General features: G+C 37.8%; 1 protein-coding gene across 2 annotated transcripts in view; it reads left to right on the forward strand.

Annotated features, from left to right (window-relative positions):
• The window catches only part of E23 (ABC transporter G family member E23), a 60513-nt gene extending 42548 nt beyond the window's left edge, over positions 1-17965 (forward strand). For both annotated transcript variants that reach the window (XM_090160581.1, XM_090160582.1), the window contains exons 4-13: positions 8458-8563; positions 12991-13091; positions 13224-13385; positions 13457-13550; positions 13658-13913; positions 14688-14905; positions 14982-15268; positions 15337-15609; positions 16225-16433; positions 17166-17965. In XM_090160581.1, coding sequence (XP_090016707.1) covers positions 8458-8563; positions 12991-13091; positions 13224-13385; positions 13457-13550; positions 13658-13913; positions 14688-14905; positions 14982-15268; positions 15337-15609; positions 16225-16433; positions 17166-17361 — 1902 coding nt within the window. In that variant the 3' untranslated portion in view covers positions 17362-17965. The remainder of the gene's footprint in view (positions 1-8457; positions 8564-12990; positions 13092-13223; positions 13386-13456; positions 13551-13657; positions 13914-14687; positions 14906-14981; positions 15269-15336; positions 15610-16224; positions 16434-17165) is intronic.
• The last annotated feature ends 2837 nt before the right edge of the window (positions 17966-20802 follow it).

Raw genomic sequence — 20802 nt, forward strand, 5'->3', positions numbered from 1 at the left:
ATTCCTCTAAAAAACCACTTACGTTAGTGTAAGAATACGATTTATTATAATGCTGGTAAATTTAAGGAGCTCAAAATATGATAAAAAAATTCCCAAGTATCTCGTTTCTTCCATCATCGACCCATTGATCAATGTCAGCAGTTTTTTGAATTTTTTTTTTCATATTACATTTTTTATTCCCCTCTTCGTCAGTGCCGCTTTACCCCGTTTTTTCCCCCTCAAGGTTCATAATTCTACTTCGCTTTTGAATCTCTTTAATTATCTCTCGCTCTCTGTGGATTTGAAACTATTTCAGACCATGCGTGAAACACGAACTTTTATTATTTTTATGCATATAAACGCACTCGACTAAGCCTTGGCCCTAAACGCACTTTACGAAGCCTTGTCCATAAATGCGATCGGAATTAAATTGCTTAGGACTTGGACTTGGTTAGGTAATTTTAGGGAAATTTTTCAAGATTGATTACTCTATAGAGGTGTCTTTCAACCGGACGCTGATATTATTACTTTATTTGTTTTCCTTCCATAAGCTCAAAATAAATCGTAAAAATTACGAATTTAAATATACAAATTAAGTTGTATAGAAGGCGCTGTAGTTGATTTGGTTTTGAATTATTGAATTCATAAAGTAGTTGAGTCTAATCTTAATTTAGAAAAAGTAGTTGAGTCTAATCTTAATTTAGAAAAAGTAGTTGAGTCTAATCTTAATTTAGAAAAAGTAGTCGAGTCTAATCTTAATTTAGAAAAAGTAGTCGAGTCTAATCTTAATTTAGAAAACGTAGTCGAGTCTAATCTTAATTTAGAAAAAGTGTTCGAGTCTAATCTTAATTTAGAAAAAGTAGTCGAGTCTAATCTTAATTTAGAAAAAGTAGTCGAGTCTAACCTTAATTTAGAAAATTAGTTGAGTCTCATTTTTAGACTTGATTTTCCTCGTCGCGTATCCCACTTTATCCGCCAAATTTCGATTTTCATAAACTCCATAATCAAAATGGTTATAAACAGAGTCGATCTTCCAGAGCTATGAAACGATACTAAGCGACGCTAGTGGCAGAAACCCGAACTATTGTTGATCCGTTTCAAAAAAGCTAAGGTAATATTTCCTTTAACCGAGATTACGTGGGTCGTTTTTAGTCTTTGATTAAAATATTAGAAAATGAAGAGCTTCTAGTTATTGCTGATATCTTTGGCAGCAGACATACGAAGGACATTCTTGACAAAGTAAAAAACAAAGATTGTAAAAGCAGTCGCAGGACGTTCACCTTCTTGTTGAGCGATAAAAAAAAACAAAACACCACCGACAGTGATAATCGAATCGGCGACGAAAAACTCACTGGCTGCCGCATAACTCTAGGACAAATTTCTTGAGTCAGAGACCAGAAATATTTTTAGAGTTTGTTATACGTCGAAAATTGCATTTTTCGACCGGAAACAGTATCTGCTTCCAATTTCACACTAACCACAACACACTATTCAGTGTCGTCACACTTTTGGCTCCGAAAGGAAAAACAACATTTTAATCTCAATAATTTCAAAAATCAGAAACTGATTTTGAGATTGCAGAGCGCGATTTGTGTGTAGATTTCAGGTTTTTTTAAAATCTCAAAAACAGAAATCATCACGAAAATCGGGCTCTGATATCCCCATCAGTTTCTGATTTCTGAAATCACCTTGATAATCAAAATTCCCTAAGCAAAATTTTCCAATGTTGGACCCCTCGCTTTTATAGAAATGTCAAATGTTACTTATTATTTATTAGTGAGGTTAAGCTCTTGACGTTACGAGCGGGAACGTCTAGACGCTCAAAAACGATTCGTTCAGTTATCTTTCAACGCTATCGAAAAATTTGAATGAAGACACCGACCGATATTTTATTTTGGGAAGGATTTGAACCCTCGGTTACTCAAAGTCTGGCAATTTCTGAAGAAATCTCTCCAAAAAGGTGACGCAAGACTTCTTTCAATTGAAAATGTTTGTTTTTAGTTTCAAGCGGCGCGTTGTTATCATTAGACTCCCCGGTGGAAAAAAATCTCAAGACACCTCCTCGCGAGTCTGTCTGCTAAAGTTTTCGTTTTTCGAGGGAGGGGGCAACGTGGAGGGGGGTATAAACTCCGTGGCACCGTGGTTGATTGACCCCTATAGTCTCCCCACCCCATTTACGCTAGGCTTTCACTTTCATTTCGAATGCCCCATCCCTACCCCCCGCACGCCGTGGAAACCACCTCCAAAAGTCGCAACCCCTCAATTTGAACCCCAATGGAAGCCACCCCCCCCCTACGATTTTTATATAGAAAACTAAAAAAAAAATGGTGCATTTCATTCATAGTCGTGGAAATTATTTGATTTTAAATGTTTAATTTCAATCTTCGCGCCACGAATTTTAAATATATATTATTTGTGTGGGGGGTGGGGGCAACAAAAAATATATAATTAAAATTTAAGGTCGACGAACTCGTAGCTAATCCATCATGTAAGTAGTTATATATTTTTATTTACATTCATTATTTAAATTTTAATGTCTAAGAGAGGCAAGTTTTATGATAACATAAAAAAGCGTATATCTTTACGATCAACCACGCAAAAATAATATCCCCGACAATAAAAAATTACAAAAAATATCATTTTTACGACTTTTGGCGGCTGAAATAACTCGTTAAAATTAACGTACATGATCGTCGCTTTTTTAACAGTAACCTTTTTTTGTTCAATGTGAAAATACGACCTTGATGCCGATGCCCCTAATGGTTCAACCGTACTGTAAGACTCGTTACTTGTTCGAAATTAATTTTACCTTAAGGTAAAAAGGTCAAGGTTTCGCTTCCAATTGATTAGATCTCGAAATTTAAATTTAATTATAAGTTAGTTGTCAATTGGGCATTTTATATTAAATTTAATTAAGACAGTGGGGTATACAGAATTTCGATACAACCATACATTTAATTATGTTGGGGATATCACGGGTTAAATGAAGTGAAAGTATGGAACTCGGTATGGAAGTTTCCTAGAATATTTGAAAGCCATGCAGAGGATGCTCTAACATTATATTATAGAATTCCGACTAAATTTTCAAACCAGAAAGAAATTAACGCGTGTTGATAGCTTTGGTTAGGACTCACGAAAACAAAATTGTGTTGGGACGATTCTCACAACCTAACATAGTATTGTCCAAACACTTTTGGTTTTCGTCACGTATCCTGGTTTACAAAATATTTAAAATATGTTAAACATTTATGGCTTAAAACCTAACATAGTAATGGTCAAACACTTTTTTTTATTTTCTACACATACCCTGGTTTAGCAAAATGTTTAAACATAGTATCGTTCAAACACTTTTTTGGTTTTCGTCACGTACCCTGTTTTAGCAAAAAGGTTTAAAATATGATACAATTTATGGCTCACAACCTAACCTAGTATTGTTCAAACACTTTTTGATTTCATGGTGGTTCCTAGTGTAGCAATTTTTTTTTAAAATATGATACAATTTATGGCTCACAACCTAACATAGTATTGTTCAAACACTTTTTGATTTCGTCGTGGGTCCTAGTGTTAAAATATGACTCACAATTGTTCTAACACTTTTACAAGTCTTGTCCTGGTGTAGCCAAATATTAAAAAAAAAAATTAAATGTATTGATCACAGCTTGAACATAGTATGGTTCAAACACGTTTTGGTTTTCGTCGTGTGTCCGGGTGTATCAAAATATTTAATACTTGAACAGCCAAACCTAATCGCTTAAATGAACCGATTTTAAAGTAAATCTCGAAGCAGACTTTCGGTGTAACATATGGGAAGATAAAAATATCAGAATTATCAAAGAGCGGGACACAGGCCTCATCAATACGTGGTCGTTGACGATAAACTACTTCAAATGTCGAGTAACTTTTATCCGATGAATAGGGGGGGGGGTCTAACTTCGCGATTAATCTGCCCCTTCATTAAATCTTCCCTTTGTTCGTACTCGTGGTATATTATATTGGCCAAATGTCCTTATAATTACCAAACACTAAGTAGCCCCCAAAAAACCCATGATTATCTTTCATCATCTCTCATTAAACCTTCCTTTTAATAAGCCTGTTTTTTTGGGGTATTTTCTACGTTAAAGAGCAATATAAAAGTCGTGTTACCATCCAAGCTCCCGTATTTTTGAGCGGCGACCTTGAGAATAGCTCCTTATGGAATCCCGCTATAGCGAGACAATACAAAGTAATAATTCATTACTTCGTAATATACAGGGTGATCGCGTTTCCTTTCTAGAGGAAATAGCGTGAAAGGCGTACAAAAGTACTATACAGGGTGTTTCTTAAATACGAAACGGTGTCCAATATTGGAAAGTGGGTCAAAGTTCTTCGGTTTCCAATTTATCTAAGACATTGTTCAATTAGCTTGGTTAATTATTAAGAACCTAGAGTTGGAATCATCAAAACACAATGTAAATAAAAATTATCAAAGAAAACTGAGTTAAAATATGTTTAAAAGTTTGATAACAATTTTTCCGGTTTCGAGGTTCATTTAGCCAACAGCACCCTGTATTCGCGTTTGGTAGTTGCGCAGTTCGTCGGTTCGGTAAGAGTCGGCCAAAATCAATCGCTAGAGGGGGTAGCTTTCGTAGGTCCTCGAGCGGGGGCTGTATGCGTAGAGGCCTGTACGTAATCAATATTAGTGTCCTCAAGGTTACCACCGAGAGAGTTTATTGAACCCTCGAAGATCTCTTCTCCTCTCTGGAAACCTTCGACGTATTCGCTGACGTCGGCGGTTCAGGCACCCCCCCTCAGCCTGATTCCCCTCGCCAGGCGCGCTAGCACACTCTCTAACGGAGATAATCAACGTTATTAAGTGACCATTTAGGAAAAGCCTCAACCGACAAAGCCTTCTGGTCGTAAGAACGCCATTAGGCCATATTTTTGTTTTGCTTCTTGGCACTCTAGGGACCTTCAGCTCTGGGTACATACAAACGGTAGAGTTCAGTAATCTTTGAATTGCCTTATCTAATTGCTCACCTGATTTTTTTATTTTCGCGCCTTTCCAACTAAAGGTCACGAAGAGGGCGTGATGGTACCGCCCTCTCGTAGAGGAATTCGCAAATACATTACCCCTGTTTTTAGACCCAAACGAGCCGTTTCGCTGTTGATTTTAATTCTCGTTAATTGCTTTTTGGGAATGTACTTGTCCTTGATGAATTGTCGTGGTTGTATACCGGTTCGAATATTGCGTTCGGGGGTGGTTGTGAGGTTCTGTGGAGCTTGAGGTTGTAGGGAAACCGGTTTTGTGGAGGCTGAGGTTGTAGGGAAACCGGTTTTATGGAGGCTGAGGTTGTAGGGAAACCGGTTTTGTGGAGGCTGAGGTTGTAGGAAAACCAGTTATGTGAAGCTTGAGGTTGTAGGGAAACCGGTTCTATGGAGGTTGAGGGTTGTAGAGAAACCGGTATATGGAAACTCGTAGGAAAAAAATAAAACTTGGGCTATAAAACCGCGAAAAACCTGGTTTCTACCGTAATTCAATTCGATTGTAGAGATTTCAAGTAATGTTAGGTCATAGCACTAATTTATTACATCAGAAATCCAAGCACGGAACGCAACAAAAGCCCTCATCAGTTGGATATTCCCTTCAGCCCGCGACCGAAATAACAACGCTGCATTGAGAAGGGATTTTGAACGGACTAGTGTCAGAAGTTTCTCATCGACAGCGGTTATGACAAACCGTCGAATCGGGAGAGAATTGTCGATAGGGGGTAGTGGAAGACGACATTTCGCAAGCGTTGATTGACAAAAGAATGAAAACCCAGCGGGGGATAATCTCTCTCTACGCCAAACATATTAGTCCCGATCCCAGTCGGTGCTACAACCACCATTCGAATTATTTATTTCTATGCAAAACGCGCCGATGAGAGAGAGACAAAAACTCACACGGAGGGGGGCCAAGTCGCCCGGTCGGAAATGGAGACGTCAACCTTGTCAAACTATGAAAATAGCAGCGACTGGAGGGGGATTGCATAGGCTTTCCACCCTCTTTCCCTCGTAGCGTGAGAGTCAAGCGGACAGGTGCCGTCGCGAGCCTCTTTTCATATAAACAAGATGACCTTTACCGACATAAACTTAGTTGCGCCTTACAAATCACGCGATATTTCAATCCGAACTTCGGCAGGAATCCATACCTCTACTTGGAATGCTTATCGCGGTAGATTTTCGTCTCGATATGGCTGACGGTTTTTTGACGTCACTATCAGGGGCGGATTAACCCTTTCGGCGCCTTTAGGTAGTGGCGTAGCTAGGGGGTTATTGGGGGTGGTCCGCCCCGAGTGCCACCCATTTGGGCGTGATTTGGGGGTGACACCCGACCGTGGAAAAAATAAAAACTTTCACAAACTAGAGACTAGTCAGTAGCACACCATGATATCCGCCTCGGGTGTCACCCATGCTAGCTACGCTACTGCCTTTAGGCACAGATTAACTTTCCGCCCCTGGGCATTGTCTAACGGGCTGGTCAGCTAAGTAGGGGCAAGCCAAGTACTTCGACCGTGTGGCTTTATCAGAGTTTTGGCGCCCCTAGAAAAATGGCACGTGCATACTCTGCCTAATGTTTAATACGCCCCTAGTCACTATGTGAACTTAACAAACAACAACGTGCGAGGGGAGCGCGCGCAGAGGGGATTTCTTCTCTCGTAGGCGGGGCCAAAGCCGTCAGAGTGATCTTACCAAACGCGATACGGCAGGATAAGCATTCCAAGTAGAGGTATGGATTCCTGACTCCGGTTATAAAGCGTACGTCAACTAAAATGTTCGACGACGTACAAAGAGGGTGTCATTAGTTCGTTAGTTTCGCTTCTTCGAGGGGAGACAGGGGGCAAAGGTTAAAAAAGCGCGAATCGCTCGAACGCGTCTCCGAACGCGGGGGACGAGGCGATATTTTGAGCTGGGACCCTGAAACCCGTTCCGAGCTCGGAGTTGCGCAAAAAACGGCTCGACTAATGTAAGGAGTTTGTAACAAAATAAAAAACTATCTCTCTCTCTCACTGGCTCTACGTCACGCCACGTCTTCGGCACATGTAAAACACGCGCTCGATTTGAGGCTGGCCTCAAGCTGCCTTTACTCCTCTCACTTTGACAGGCGAGTCTCGGAGACTGTACCCCTACCGTCGCCTTTACGAGAACAGTCTTCTTTCTTGGCCGTTCTAAATTAGGCTCCCGTTGTTCGACTAATGTTCATTTCATCTCCCTCCGAGCAGCCCAAAATTTACAAGTCCCGTCACGTGCGGGGCCCCTGGTCGCTCGCTCGTCCTTGAACACTGACAAAATATTTTAGGATTAAGAAACGGGATTCCTTTGTATCCTAAGTAACGGAAAATCAATAAGTATGTCAAGTAGGAAAAATTATTATTCGGAGCTATCGCGAAATTTCAGTTTGGTTCTCAGAGCCAGGGCCGCCTTATCCATAAGGTAGACTAGGCAAAGTGCCTAAGGCATACGAAAAGATTAGGAGAGTAAGGAGACATTAGGGCCTACGATTCCATATAATAGGGCCTACAAAGGTCCGAAAAGTCGGTAAATGAGGGATTTTGCCTAAGGCCTACGGAAAGGTTAAAACGGCCCTGCTCAGAGCAGAGCCCCCTAGTGTCTAAATAAGCCCAAGGCGAAATATGCTACTACCAAGGACGATAACACACTGCTCAGTTCGTGTCTGAGTCCGAGTCAGAGCTTAACGAGAATTGCTGTGTCGAAAAAAGGTTCAGTCAATAAATTAGCATTAAAACAATATTAGGTGTTCCGGGATTTCAGAGTAGGGTGAGAAGATTAAGGCTATGACGCCATTTTACTCCGATTCTGTGTTGGCGAATACGTTTTTCCAAAGTGGCTGCCTATGGCGTTTTTAGTAAATAAATTCCGGCTAGCAGATGACAAAATCTCAAAAATTACCCCCCTCAGTCTTTGATGAGAGTTCAGTTCCGTACGTTCCAGGTCTAAAACCATCGGCGAGACTCGCATGAATGTACGTCAACAAGCTGGCAAACATGTTTCCCGAAAAATCAATAATAACCAAAGACTACAGAAAGTCACATGTCCCTTCCTAGACTATACCATCTCGTAGGCTGTAATTCTTTGATGGGGATTTTATGAAAACACCTATACTCCGGAACAAGCAAATAGTTTCAGGGGCGGAGTAATTCTCATCCCCGGAACATTCGAATAAAACATTTTAGGGTAAGAAGAGTACACTTTTAGTCCTAGAACAGGCGAAAAGAAAACACCTATTAAGATGTCATGCTTATGTTTATTACGTTACTTATGTTATTATTATAACATTATTCTTATAAGTGTAAAATTTTAGTACTGAAATTTTTGACCTACTTATTGATATTACGTTACTTATGATACTATCACATTATTATTATTACATTATTCTTTTAAGTGTAAAATTTTAGTACTGAAATATTTTACCAAAATATTTTTTTTTCACCTTGACAGTACACGGCCTTGCTAAGGTTACCGGACGCTATGTCTTTCCAAGAAAAGGTCGACCACGTTGACCGCATCATTGACATTCTGGACCTACGGAGGTGTCAAGATACGAGTAAGTGCTACAATACTAAACGTCAATTACACTATCAGCCGTACTCTCAATTAGTCCTTGACCAAAAACCGCGAATACGGGGATAACGCCATTAAAGGTGGACTTTTAAATATCCCAAGTTCTACCAGATGGCGTCTAGAACGTAGAAATTTTCAATTAGCTAAAAAACCGCGAAAAATATTAGTTTTATATTTATTTTAATATTTATTTATCCGATTTATCATATGAAATAGATTGAAACCGCATTGAGCTAAAAAAATTAAATCAAATGTAAATAAAATCATTAAAGTGTATCCACTACCTTCGTAATTAATTAATTACGAATGAATTGGTTATCTCTAAATGTTTGTTTCTCTGCAAGCAATTTATTAATTGGACCTTCGGTTCTGTGTAGTTACCGCCTCGGTAAACAAATCTATTGCTATAAAAACCATGTACCAAAATATCGTATGGCAAGTCGATAGTGCCGCCATCTATCCAGCTAACCCCAACCTTCGACTTTTGCAAGTTATTCGTTTCATCTCTTCCGATGGTAGAGAAAATATTTAAAAAAAAAGCTAGTTTAAAAAGTCGATGTAACTTCAAACTAGTAGCGAAGAATTTCGCCTTACCCCCAGCGTGGGGGTAAAAAGGGCTCCCCCCTCCGTTAATCAAGGTCGTAGTTTAATTTTAAAATGGCGCGCGGCGGTTTTTCTTCAGTTCTTATATCGTCGCGACCTCCACCCATTTTTTCTTGGTTTTTTTTTAGCGGGTCTCATTCCTCCTCGCCACGAACGAACATTCGTCTCCCTCGCCCACCATTTTTTCCCCGTCGCCAAGGCTTAGCAGTTAAGCTTAGCTCTCGCATTTTCATTTTTAGACACTCCTACAGAGGTTATTTTAACCGTAAAATTGAAATAATGGAAAAATAACTAAAATGGGCTTAATCTGGCTTGGATCGAGTCTATTCTGTGACCCTGAAACCGCCCGTACTCGTCCATTTTAGGGTGTTGGGTTTTTTCCCATCCTTTAGTCAACGATTGATTTTTTAGCCATTTGTTCCAGTCGAAATATTTCTAGGTGTTAGCTCTTTTTTGACCTGCCTTGACAGTTTGGAATGTAGAAGTGAAACCCTGTTATGTCATATTTTATTTTGAACCAGTAATTATATACCCGAAACCCGCATTATCGTGGGAAGATATCGGTTTGCCCTATTAGAGAGGTTAAGCAGAGCGCTCTAAAAGTTTGAACGTCAACGTAAAGAGTCACGTGGTTTTTAGACACAATTCCTGCACGTACAGTGTAGTCGATGCCGCCGTATTCCACATAACTCTCCAAGAATTGGCGATATTAGACTTTAAATCTACATACTTTTTTTTAAATTCAGACCGACTTGGTGGAAAATTATAGTTTTACTTAGTACTGATCATTTCTGAATTACTTTTTCGATTTCATTAAGAAATTTTAATTTTAAGTGAGATTTCTGGCCAATTCGCGGGACCCCAAAACCCGCGTACGCGCTATTGCCATATTTGAATTTCGTGCCAAATGATACAGGCGCCATCTAACTCATTCGCCTTTCGCTACCTTATTTCCAAAAACAGGTAACTAGAAAAATTCTATTTGTCTAAAAATTAAATTAAATTAACATGTTCGCGTTTCGCTACCTTATTTCCAAAACCAGGTAACTCGAAAAATTCATTTTCGATATAATTTCTGTTAGGTTTATTAAGTTAATGTACAAGATGATTGAAAATTTGTTCAAATTTAAATTTAAAATTTAAAATATAGTTAATACATCGTGGAATTGTGTACTTTAATGTCAGTGACATCTCGTATATTATATACGAAAACGGAGACACATTTAGAGTAAAACAGGGTACACGAAAACAAATATTTGTATTTAGACAATACTCACTAAGTCGCGTTTAAATAATGGTTAAAGCAATTATTTCTAAAATTCTGTCGTAAAAACACGTTTAAAACTGATTTTAAATAATTTAATTTCACGTTGTCGTTCAAACTTCTAGACCGTCTTGCTTAACCTCTCTATTATAGACATTATAGAAGTATATTTCTGTACAAAATTTAAAATGGGTCTGCCCCTCAATCATCAAATGTGGCAATACTTCGAAGCATAAAGGGTTAGCCTAACTTTACGTGGTCTTTATTTCCCGTAGTTTTTCACTTTGTTAAGGTTACATTTTCATTGGTAAAAGTATTCAAAATGTAAAAATACACGTTTGATAGACCAATCGATATCACCGATTGAACAGGGGAAAAGGGACATCTAGTGGCGAAATATTTCAATGGAAAATAGTTTTAGTTTAAAAACCTTTTAATTTTAAAAGACGACTAAAAAGTTATTCATTTTACTCTGTCTTTCACTGGAAGCTGGCTGCTTGCACAGCACATATGTCGTGCAACGAGGCTACTTCCAGTCTAAGACAGAGTAAACCGAATAACGTTTTAGTTAATATATATCATTTAATATTTAGTATATAATATATATCATTTAATATTTAGTATATAATATATATCATTTAATATTTAGTATATAATATATATCATTTAATATTTAGTATATAATATATATCATTTAATATTTAGTATATAATATATATCATTTAATATTTAGTATATAATATATATCATTTAATATTTAGTATATAATATATATCATTTAATATTTAGAATATAATATATAGCATTTAATATTTAGTATATAATATATATCATGTAATATTTAGTATATAATATATAGCATGTAATATTTAGTATATAATATATAGGAAAATGAATTTTATCTGCCATTGATATGGCTTTAACCGGTTTGAAATACTGTGTCAAAGTATTTCATAGGGTTAGTGTCTCGATCTGTTCAATTAAAAAAGTTACTTTGCGTATCGATTATTTTTTTCTTAAATAAGAGAGTGCACTTTACCAAAATTGAAAATTTAAAAACCTATATTGGAGGAAAAAATCGGAATGAAAGAACTCGTTTTATTCCTGGCCACTAGTTTTCGACCTTGCTTCTTCGAGTCGCTCCAGGCGTTTCTTTCTTCCAAAATTAATATCTGCAGAATAGAAAAAATTCTCCGGATTAGAATTATTGGGAATTTTGGTCGGCGCCATAAGTTTTGCATACCGGATTTTGTCTTTTTGGAATAAATTTTTCGCCTGTTCCCAGAAGAGAGCCATAGGATGGCATAGGTATAGTCCGGTTTCCTTGAGATATACATTGTATGTTTCAACCCATGTTTTTTTCCTAAGATTAATACCCAGTTGATAAAGCGCTGCTTTTTTTGTTAGTTTTATAATAGTTTTTAACATTTAATTTCACATTTTACAAGTTAAATATTTGTCCAAAATTTAATATTTAGTTTTATAATAGTTTTTAACATTTAATTTCACATTTTACAAGTTAAATATTTGTCCAAAATTTAATATTTAGGTTTTAACATTTCATTTCACATTTTAGCTGTTAAATATTTGTCCAAAATTTAATGTTTACTTTTTAACATTTAATTTCACAAATTAAAAGTTAAATATTTGTCCAAAATGTAATATTTAGTTTTCAACATTTAAATGTAATAATTAGTTTTCAACATTTAAATGTAATAATTAGTTTTCAACTTTAAATTTCACATTTTACAAGTTAAATATTTGTCCAAAAATTTATATTTAGTTTTCAACATTTAATTTCACATTTTACAAGTTAAATATTTGTCCGAAATTTAATATTCAGTTTTTAAATGAAACGAATAAAGTATTTCAAACGTTACGAATAATGTAATAGTTTAAGTCCAAAATTGGTGCATTTAAACGGGTATTGGTATTATATACTATTTTAATTTTAAGATTAATTATATTTAAAAAAAACACAAAGTAAGATATTATTATGTTAAGCCACGGGAAAAAAGCACATATTTTAACGATCATTACTGGCAAACTAAAAGAAAAGAAAATCAAGGTTTATAGATGAAGGAGATTCTGGGTTTTAAGAATAGGTTTTTCTGGGTTCATTTACATACAAATGATTTTTTGAGAGAAATTATCGTTAATGATCATCAAGTCGGGAGTTATCCGCTTCGCAAATGGCCGCATAATGACAGTGCGCGTTTGAGCCCAAGCTGATCCCCATCACCGCTCGCGAAAAATATGGTTAATGAATTTGCCTCCGCGATACGTTGACATCGCCGTCTTGTGGGAAAATTAATCTCTAAACAATCCCCCCGCGCTTGAATGGGCGTGTTTCTCGGTGATAAAGCTAGCGTTTCTTCAAATATTCTAATGACGTTTTTATCGTCTCGAAATATTTCTAATGACGAGTGAGAGTATGGACTTGATGATTTCGGAATGGTCGAAATTCGCGTCGACTCGCCTATAGCGTCTAGTGTAAAGCCTAGGCTTAATGGCTGACGATTCTCGCTTCTCTAATTCTACAGTAATTGGAGATCTGACGAAGCGAGGACTTTCGGGAGGCGAGAAGAAGAGGGCTAACATCGCCTGCGAACTTTTGACGAATCCTACGCTAATGCTTCTCGACGTAAGTTTTGCTTTTTTTTGCCGAGAGATAAATACAAAGTTATAGTCTGATAGCGTCTGGCTAGCTGGCTGGGCGGCTGGCTGTAACTTTCCGTCGTGTTATTTTAATAATTTTGTTCGTGAATATTTGTAGGAGCCCACGTCCGGTTTGGATTCGAGTACGGCGTATTCGATGATGACGGCGTTGAAATTGTACGCCGAGAAAGAAAACAAAACGCTAGTGGTCACTGTTCACCAACCTTCTTCCCAAATATTTTACCTGTTCGACCGTCTATTACTTCTAAGTAACGGTTCGGTAAGTAAATTAAGACTATTTTTACGATATTTCTATCAGTTTGTATCTAATCTTTTTGCTCTAAATAATAGGTGGCGTATTTTGGAGAAACGACCAAAGTAGTCGACTACTTCGCTAACATTGGTCTACACATAGTTCCTCATTATAACCCAGCTGATTTCATACGTAAGTTGATACTACCAGCGCCATCTGTAGTTGATATACGCGACTACAGACGAAAAATAACGACTATAAGGGTATCGAATTAACGAAATCGTTTCCAAAATTGACAGTGGAACAAGTGAAACAAGGTCCAGAAGTGGTGGAGAAGATTCTATTCGCCGCTCGCGAACAAAGGAAATCGCTGGACTTCCCCAGCCAAATCCAAATCGACCAACGCGAAGTTCCGACAGACAACGACAGTCAAATGACGGCTCCCCTCAGCCTGAGCGTGGCCAATTGCGTCCAGGCGTCCACCGTCAAAGACGACCGCTCAGTCAACTGCCCCCAGTGCCGAGCTCAAGCGTGCTGGCAAGGCTACCAACAAAGGTAATTGTCCTAGTACCGACAGCGGTTTCAAAAGTATTAATTAAAAGGGCCATTTAATTCCTATCAAAATGCCATTAAAGCGAGGAGGGCGAGATGCTAATTGAATGGACGAACGTGAATTCTATTTATTATCCCCCAAAAAACACTTTATTAAACCCGAAAAGAGTGTCCGCCGCCACTGCAAATGACCCCAGAACAACCAGAAGTGAACCAACCAGTTTTACCACTTTTTTGCAAGAAAAAAATGTTAGGGTGAGAAATGTGAAATGTACCGGCGAGTACTATGTAAATCCGCAACCAATGACTATTATTAGCCCTTTTCCCCCAACCCCGATCGAGACGAACATGCCTTTAATTTATACGCCAGACGTGATCCCCGCCTACCCTGACTCCTTCGATTGGCTGCCTGAGGAGGCAGCATTGAGGCTGCATCTTATTTTCAATTTTATTTATTAAATAGCTCTCTAATTCGCGTCATTCAAACTAGATGGCAGTTTAATTTCCGTGTCAGGGAGTGCTTTGACTTCTCCCCCAGCTAACCTCGAACAGCGACGGGGTTAAGTGGTTCTTTAATTAGCTACTACTTCGTCTTCGGGCGATTATACGTAACTCATTTTTGCAAATTACGTCGTTGAACAGCCAAATAGACTCTTATAGTTCCTCGAAAACCATTATTTACGTTTTTTATATTAGCCCGTTTAACATGTTTCGGAAATAAGTTTAGGGTCATTTGCCTAGAGGTCAACGAGGCTTATGGTTTTTTGTACTTGATAGGCAAGACGCTTCGGACTGCAACGGTCAAGACCCGAGCGGCGAACTTTTACTGAACAACCACAATAACCATCAATTGAACGGCGGATCGACAGACCCGAGGGTGACCACTTACGTGTGGCCCGTCAAAGCCGAGTCCAGTCCGTCGAAAGGCAAACCCGTGGAATTACGGGTGATGATCAACCCGGAGAAAAAAATGCCAACGGTATACAGCAAAATAAGTAAGTACCGCTTTTTGATAACCATCTGTCGTTCGACAGGAATTAGTACTTATAAGCCTTCTCATTTGTCCACCAGACGGAGCGGCCGAAATCAGAGACGATGACGATTCTGGTCGGTCGTCGTGGTCGGAAGCCGGAAGTTCGCCCTTCAGTAGCCAAAACGACCTCGAAGAGGAGCGCAAATGGCCCACGTCCTTCTGGACGCAACTGAAAGTTCTGACGGAGAGGAACTTCAACGAAGCCAAATGCAGAATGCTTTCCAGGCTAAATTGGATTCAGACCATCGGACTTGGTATCGTTTGCGGACTGATCTGGTTCCAAATCGACAGGACGGAATCTACCATCAACGACTTGAGAGGATGGGTAAGTGATAACCGAATCATCCATTTCGAAGGTGTCCGTGTCTAACCGTCGCGTCCTGGTTCCCGCAGATGTTCTTCAGCACCACCTATTGGATGCTGTTCGCGTTATTCGGAGCGTTGATTTCATTCCCGCCGGAGAGAGAGGTCATCAACAAAGAGAGGGCTTCGGGTGCCTACCGACTGTCCGCTTACTACATTGCCAAGATGCTGGGCGAACTGCCGCTGATCATCACCCTTCCTACTGTCTTCCATTTCATCGCGTACCCCATGCTGGGTGCCCAACACGTCCACACATTCCTCGGTCTTTGGGGATTCCTCATACTCAGTACCGTCGTCTCTCAGGTAAGACGAACGTTCCTCCACCTCAACCTTCTAATCTCGATTTAACCGCCTCAAACCGGTCAAATGACGCGTTCTGATCTCGATTGGACCATCTCAAACTGCCCAGATGATTCGTTCTAATCTTGATTGGACCGACTCAAACTGCCCAAATAACGCGTTCTGATCTCGATTGGACCACCTCAAACCGGTCAAATGACCCGTTCTGATCTTAATTAGACCGCCTCAAACTGCCCAAATGACGCGTTCTGATCTAGATTGGACCGCCTCAAACTGGTCAAATGACGTGTTCTGATCTTTATTGGACCGCCTCAAACGGTCAAATGTCTTGTTCTAATCTCGATTGGACCACCTCAATTCGGTCAAATGACTCGTTCTGATCTTAATTAGACCGCCTCAAACTGCCCAAATGACTCGTTCTGATCTCGATTAGACCGCCTCAAACTGGTCAAATGACGCGTTCTGATCTAGATTGGACCGCCTCAAACTGGTCAAATGACGCGTTCTGATGTAGATTGGACCGCCTCAAACTGGTCAAATGTCGCGTTCTGATCTTGATTAGACCGCCTCAAACTGGTCAAATGACTCGTTCTGATCTCGATGGTTTTATTTCCACAGAGTGTTGGTTTATTTATCGGAGCGTCTTGTACCGATTTGCAAGTGTCGGTGACGATATCGGCTCTCTACTCGTTGTCCACCATGCTTTTCGGGGGCTACTACTCCGCGTCCATCCCCTACTGGATGCAATGGCTCAGGTACTTTTCCATGGTGCACTTCGCCTTTCAAAACATGCAAATCGTCGAGTTCAACGGAGGACCACCCATCTAGTAAGAGACGCTTTTTACATTTCCTTTAAAGAGCCGCAACGGCGTTTGAAAATTGTGTAGCTCCTCCCACTTCCATACCACATTCCGCCATTTTACCACCACTATTTCCGGAGCTCCCATGAAAAGCTAGTTAAATCAGGGTTGCCACAGTATCCGGAAACTGGAAAAGCCACGAAATTGAAAATGTTCCCAATTTGGAAATTGGCTAAAATTATGGGGAAAAGTGGAGCAATTTTAAAAATAAGTCTAAAATTCGGGGAATTTTGAAAAGGGTTTTCCATTCGGGGGAAAGTCGGGGAATATTTAAAATGGGTCTCAAAATCGGGAATTTTGAAAATGGATCTAAAACTCTGGGAAAGTCGGGTAATTTTTAAAATAGATCTAAAAGTCGGGGAAAAGTCAGGGATATTTAAAATGAGTCTAAAATTCAGGGAAAAGTTAGGAATTTGTAAGAAAAAGGAAAATACGGGGAATATAATTAAGATTAAAAAATGGAAACCGTTTACTAAAATATTTTAAAAAAATTTCCAAATTAAGTTTTAAAATAAGTAGGGAGAAAATCACCGGAAAAAGGGGGAAACCTAATAAAGCTTAGGTAACTCTATAAAATTCAAACGCTGCAGTGCCCCTTTAAGCTATCAAATTAAGCTAGATTCCTGATGACAAATCAGGAATCCTCGGAGTTAAATCTGAATGTGAAATAAATATCAAAATTTTAATTTGTCCAAATAGTTGTTCGATGGAAGGGTCTCAGTACGACATCTGCCGCTTCGGCACCAACACAACGCAGATACCAGTGACCGATATCGTCTCCCAACAGGGGGCGCCGTTACCAGTGTGGGCCAACACCTTGGTTCTGTTATCCTTCCTAATTATTTTCCGATTTTTGGGCTACTTGGTGCTACGGTACGTTCGGAAACCCAAGTAGAACAGTCTCGCCCAGTGTAAAAAAAAAACCCCCCCAACACAAATTACTCTCAAACATTCTTTGTTTCGGACTATATTATAAATAAAATAAGGAACCAAGATGGCGCCGAGGAAGTATCTCTAAACGCTAATGACGTCATCCGAGACTGTTTACTTAAAACACGATATCATCCGTTGGTTTTCTTCAGTGAAGAACAGAATGGATATGGGACTTTATTTAGGAGGATGTGTGTGCCCCCCCCCAACATACCTCCTGCCCCCCCAGCAAGATTGTATTACGATGCAACCCTAGTTTGAACCAAAAGTGACGATTTTGAAAGGAAGAAAAAAAAAGTTGTTTGAACTGTGATGGACAATTCGCTGAATTTATCACAAAAACTGAGGTTGTGCCAAAAAACAAACAAACTAATAAGAGTTGATTTTGAAGGAAACCAACCCCAACGTAAAAATAAGAAAAAAATATATATATGTATACAAATAAAAATCCATAAAGATGACAGGGTATCATGACAAAATAGAAACCTTATGTTTACACGTTTCCAGCCACGAACTAAAAAAAATTGCTTTTATTTTAATTTATAAAATATTATAAATATACAAAATAAAAGCGTATCCATAAGGAATCGGTACAGTTTTTCCTAAGCCTCGGTACAAACAAAGGCTTAAAATGACGAACGTTTTACCTTTGGTTTTTTTTAAATATTAGGAATAACTAAAAAAAGAAACGTCAAATGTTAAGTTTTCATTTTTTAGTAAAAAAGAAATTGGAGGAAAAAAAATGCGCTTGTTATACCGCATAGTTGTTAATTACTGAGGTAAAGAAAAATTACAAATATGAGAACTTCATTTTAATATATTGAAGAAAAGCAAAATGTCCACGCTTTCAATTTTATTTCGTACACGAGAAAGTACGTCATTGTTCCAATTCTTTAATGTTCCTCTTTTTGTTTTTAGTCCTACTATTCGTGAAATAGCAGACGAATTTCGGGATTCTGCGTTTAACGTCACAAAATTTATAGCCAATCGGCGAAGAGGGGGATAAAATGTAAGATTAGGCGGCGCGAATTTAGTGAAATAGCAAAAAAAAATAATATTAATAATATACACTTTCAGTACGCGTAGGTTTAAATAATATTCGTACTTTATTAATTTTAATTATTTATATATTAATAATTGTAGGAAAAGTCGTTTTTTTTTCATTTCACAATATTTTTTTTGTGTTTATATTATTATATTTAAATTACAAAACGATAAATTCGGTATAAAAAGTAATTGTTCAAAGCTACGGGCCCCGCGAAAATCACTCCTCTACCTCAGAAAGAAATGAAATAATCTAACCAAAACGGATTATTTTTTATTTAATACGCGATAATTTTATTTTATGGAAGGATTTTTGTTTTTAACAATTTCTCCTTTTTTATTTACTAAACGTTTTGGCTATCCGTCAGTGAAAATTTAATTTCGGCTTTCCCCTCCCCCCTCCCGAAAGTGCCTTAGATGACTTAAGAAATCCCCACAAATTTCTGTTGCATTTATATCAAGAGAGCGAATCGGATTCCATACTGCGAGGAAAATATTTAGAAATGAAAACGTTCAAGTAAAAGATGAGCGTATTTCGCTGTATTTGTCGTTTACACCGTTTTGCCTCTAAGAAATAAGCGCTTCAACTATATATTTATCCGGAGAGATAAAGGGTTAAGTCGTTGCGTTTTAAAATAATTAACTCACCCGTTATTTTGAAACGTGATTAAACAGCCCGCTATCAGTATCGAAAAATTAACGTATAAGATATAAATGTCCAAAGTTAGCATTATCATTCAAAGCATTATGTAAAAAAATATATTGAAAATACTGTATTTAATGTATTTAAAAAAATATGTTGATTATTAGCTGTTGAAAGAATTTGAATCGGCGCGTGTTTTTAGGAAATTGGATTAACAAAAAAAAGTGCAGCCGTTTTCAATTTAATATTCAAATTAGGTATGGAAATGTTAAACTGGAATTTTTGGAAAAAAAAAAGAAATCGTGCAAAAAGTGGAGTTATTTTCTGTTAAGTTTATATACTGCCATTTTACTGTTAAAAAATGAAACACAGATTGAATATACAACTCCAACCCATTGCTAGTGAAACTATGTATAATGAAAAAAAGAAAAATTTGTATCTCGATTTCTATTGGTGTAAATTCAAAGGAAATACAAATACGAAAAAAGAAAACCAAGTAACCACACTATGCTAGAGTGCTACTATGTGAAATACCAAAAATGAAATGAAAAAAAATCTTCGTATATATAAATATATAACTGCCAATTTTTACAAAAAAAAATTCAACATTTCGCACCGTTTTTTCGACCATCTTATCAAATTATATTATGTAAAATATTAAAAAAAAAACCCCAACAAATCCCCCGTTTTCTTTTCCCCTAATTATTTTGTTTTAATCGACACTATGTGAAAAATTTAAAGGAAAAAGTTCGCTCAAAGTGTTAAAGCATGAATTTATTGGCTGACTTATTATTTATTTTTAAAGTGTATTTTTATTCGTTTCCAAAACGAGTTTTTTTTGTTAATAAGAAAAGCATTTTTTTTTAGTTGTTAACTAAATGTTCCCCGCCCCCATTTCATCTCATTATTATTATTTTTTTCGAATGGCTTAAAACGCCAGTTAATGAATGAGTCATTTATCGATAAATTTTGGTTTTTAATTTGTTATTATCGCCATCACACACTCTTCTTTGTATCGACATTTGCGGATATTCAGAAATTGCTGAATATTCCATCGATGTTTAGACGCGTTAATTCTTCAGATTTGAAAAACAAACATCCCGCCCATTCACCCCCCCCCCCCCTTTTCATCCAGCGGAAAAAAACCTATAATAATTATTTTACCGAAATGGAATTAAAAGATATTTCCTTTTTTAGAAACTCTGTGTTTTTATTTTAAAATTAATCCTTTTATTAGGCCAACTCCGTCAATATTTCAGAAAGTCTGGTATCGCTTCTATCATTTCTCCGGGAGTAACAAACTGTTATGTTACTTATGATAACTGTGATTCTTCCTTTAATTCTAAAGCCAAATTTTGTAATGATAGCAGGGTTGCCACGGTACCTGGAAAACCTGGAATTCCTGGAAAAGTCAGAGAATTTCAATATGGGTGGAAAAGTCAGGGAATTTCAATATGGGTCTAAAAATCGGGAAAAGTCAGGGAATTTCAATATGGGTCTAAAAATCAGGGAAAAGTCAGGGAATTTCAATATGGGTCTAAAAATCAGGGAAAAGTCAGGGAATTTCAATATGGGTCTAAAAATCAGGGAAAAGTCAGGGAATTTCAATATGGGTCTAAAAATCAGGGAAAAGTCAGGGAATTTCAATATGGGTCTAAAAATCAGGGATAAGTCAGGGAATTTCAAAAATTAGTCTAAAAATCAGGCAAATGTCAGGGA

This window comes from Leiobunum rupestre, chromosome 10 (genome assembly GCF_980474605.1).
Source record: "Leiobunum rupestre chromosome 10, qqLeiRupe1.1.hap1, whole genome shotgun sequence".
NCBI lineage: Eukaryota > Metazoa > Arthropoda > Arachnida > Opiliones > Sclerosomatidae > Leiobunum > Leiobunum rupestre.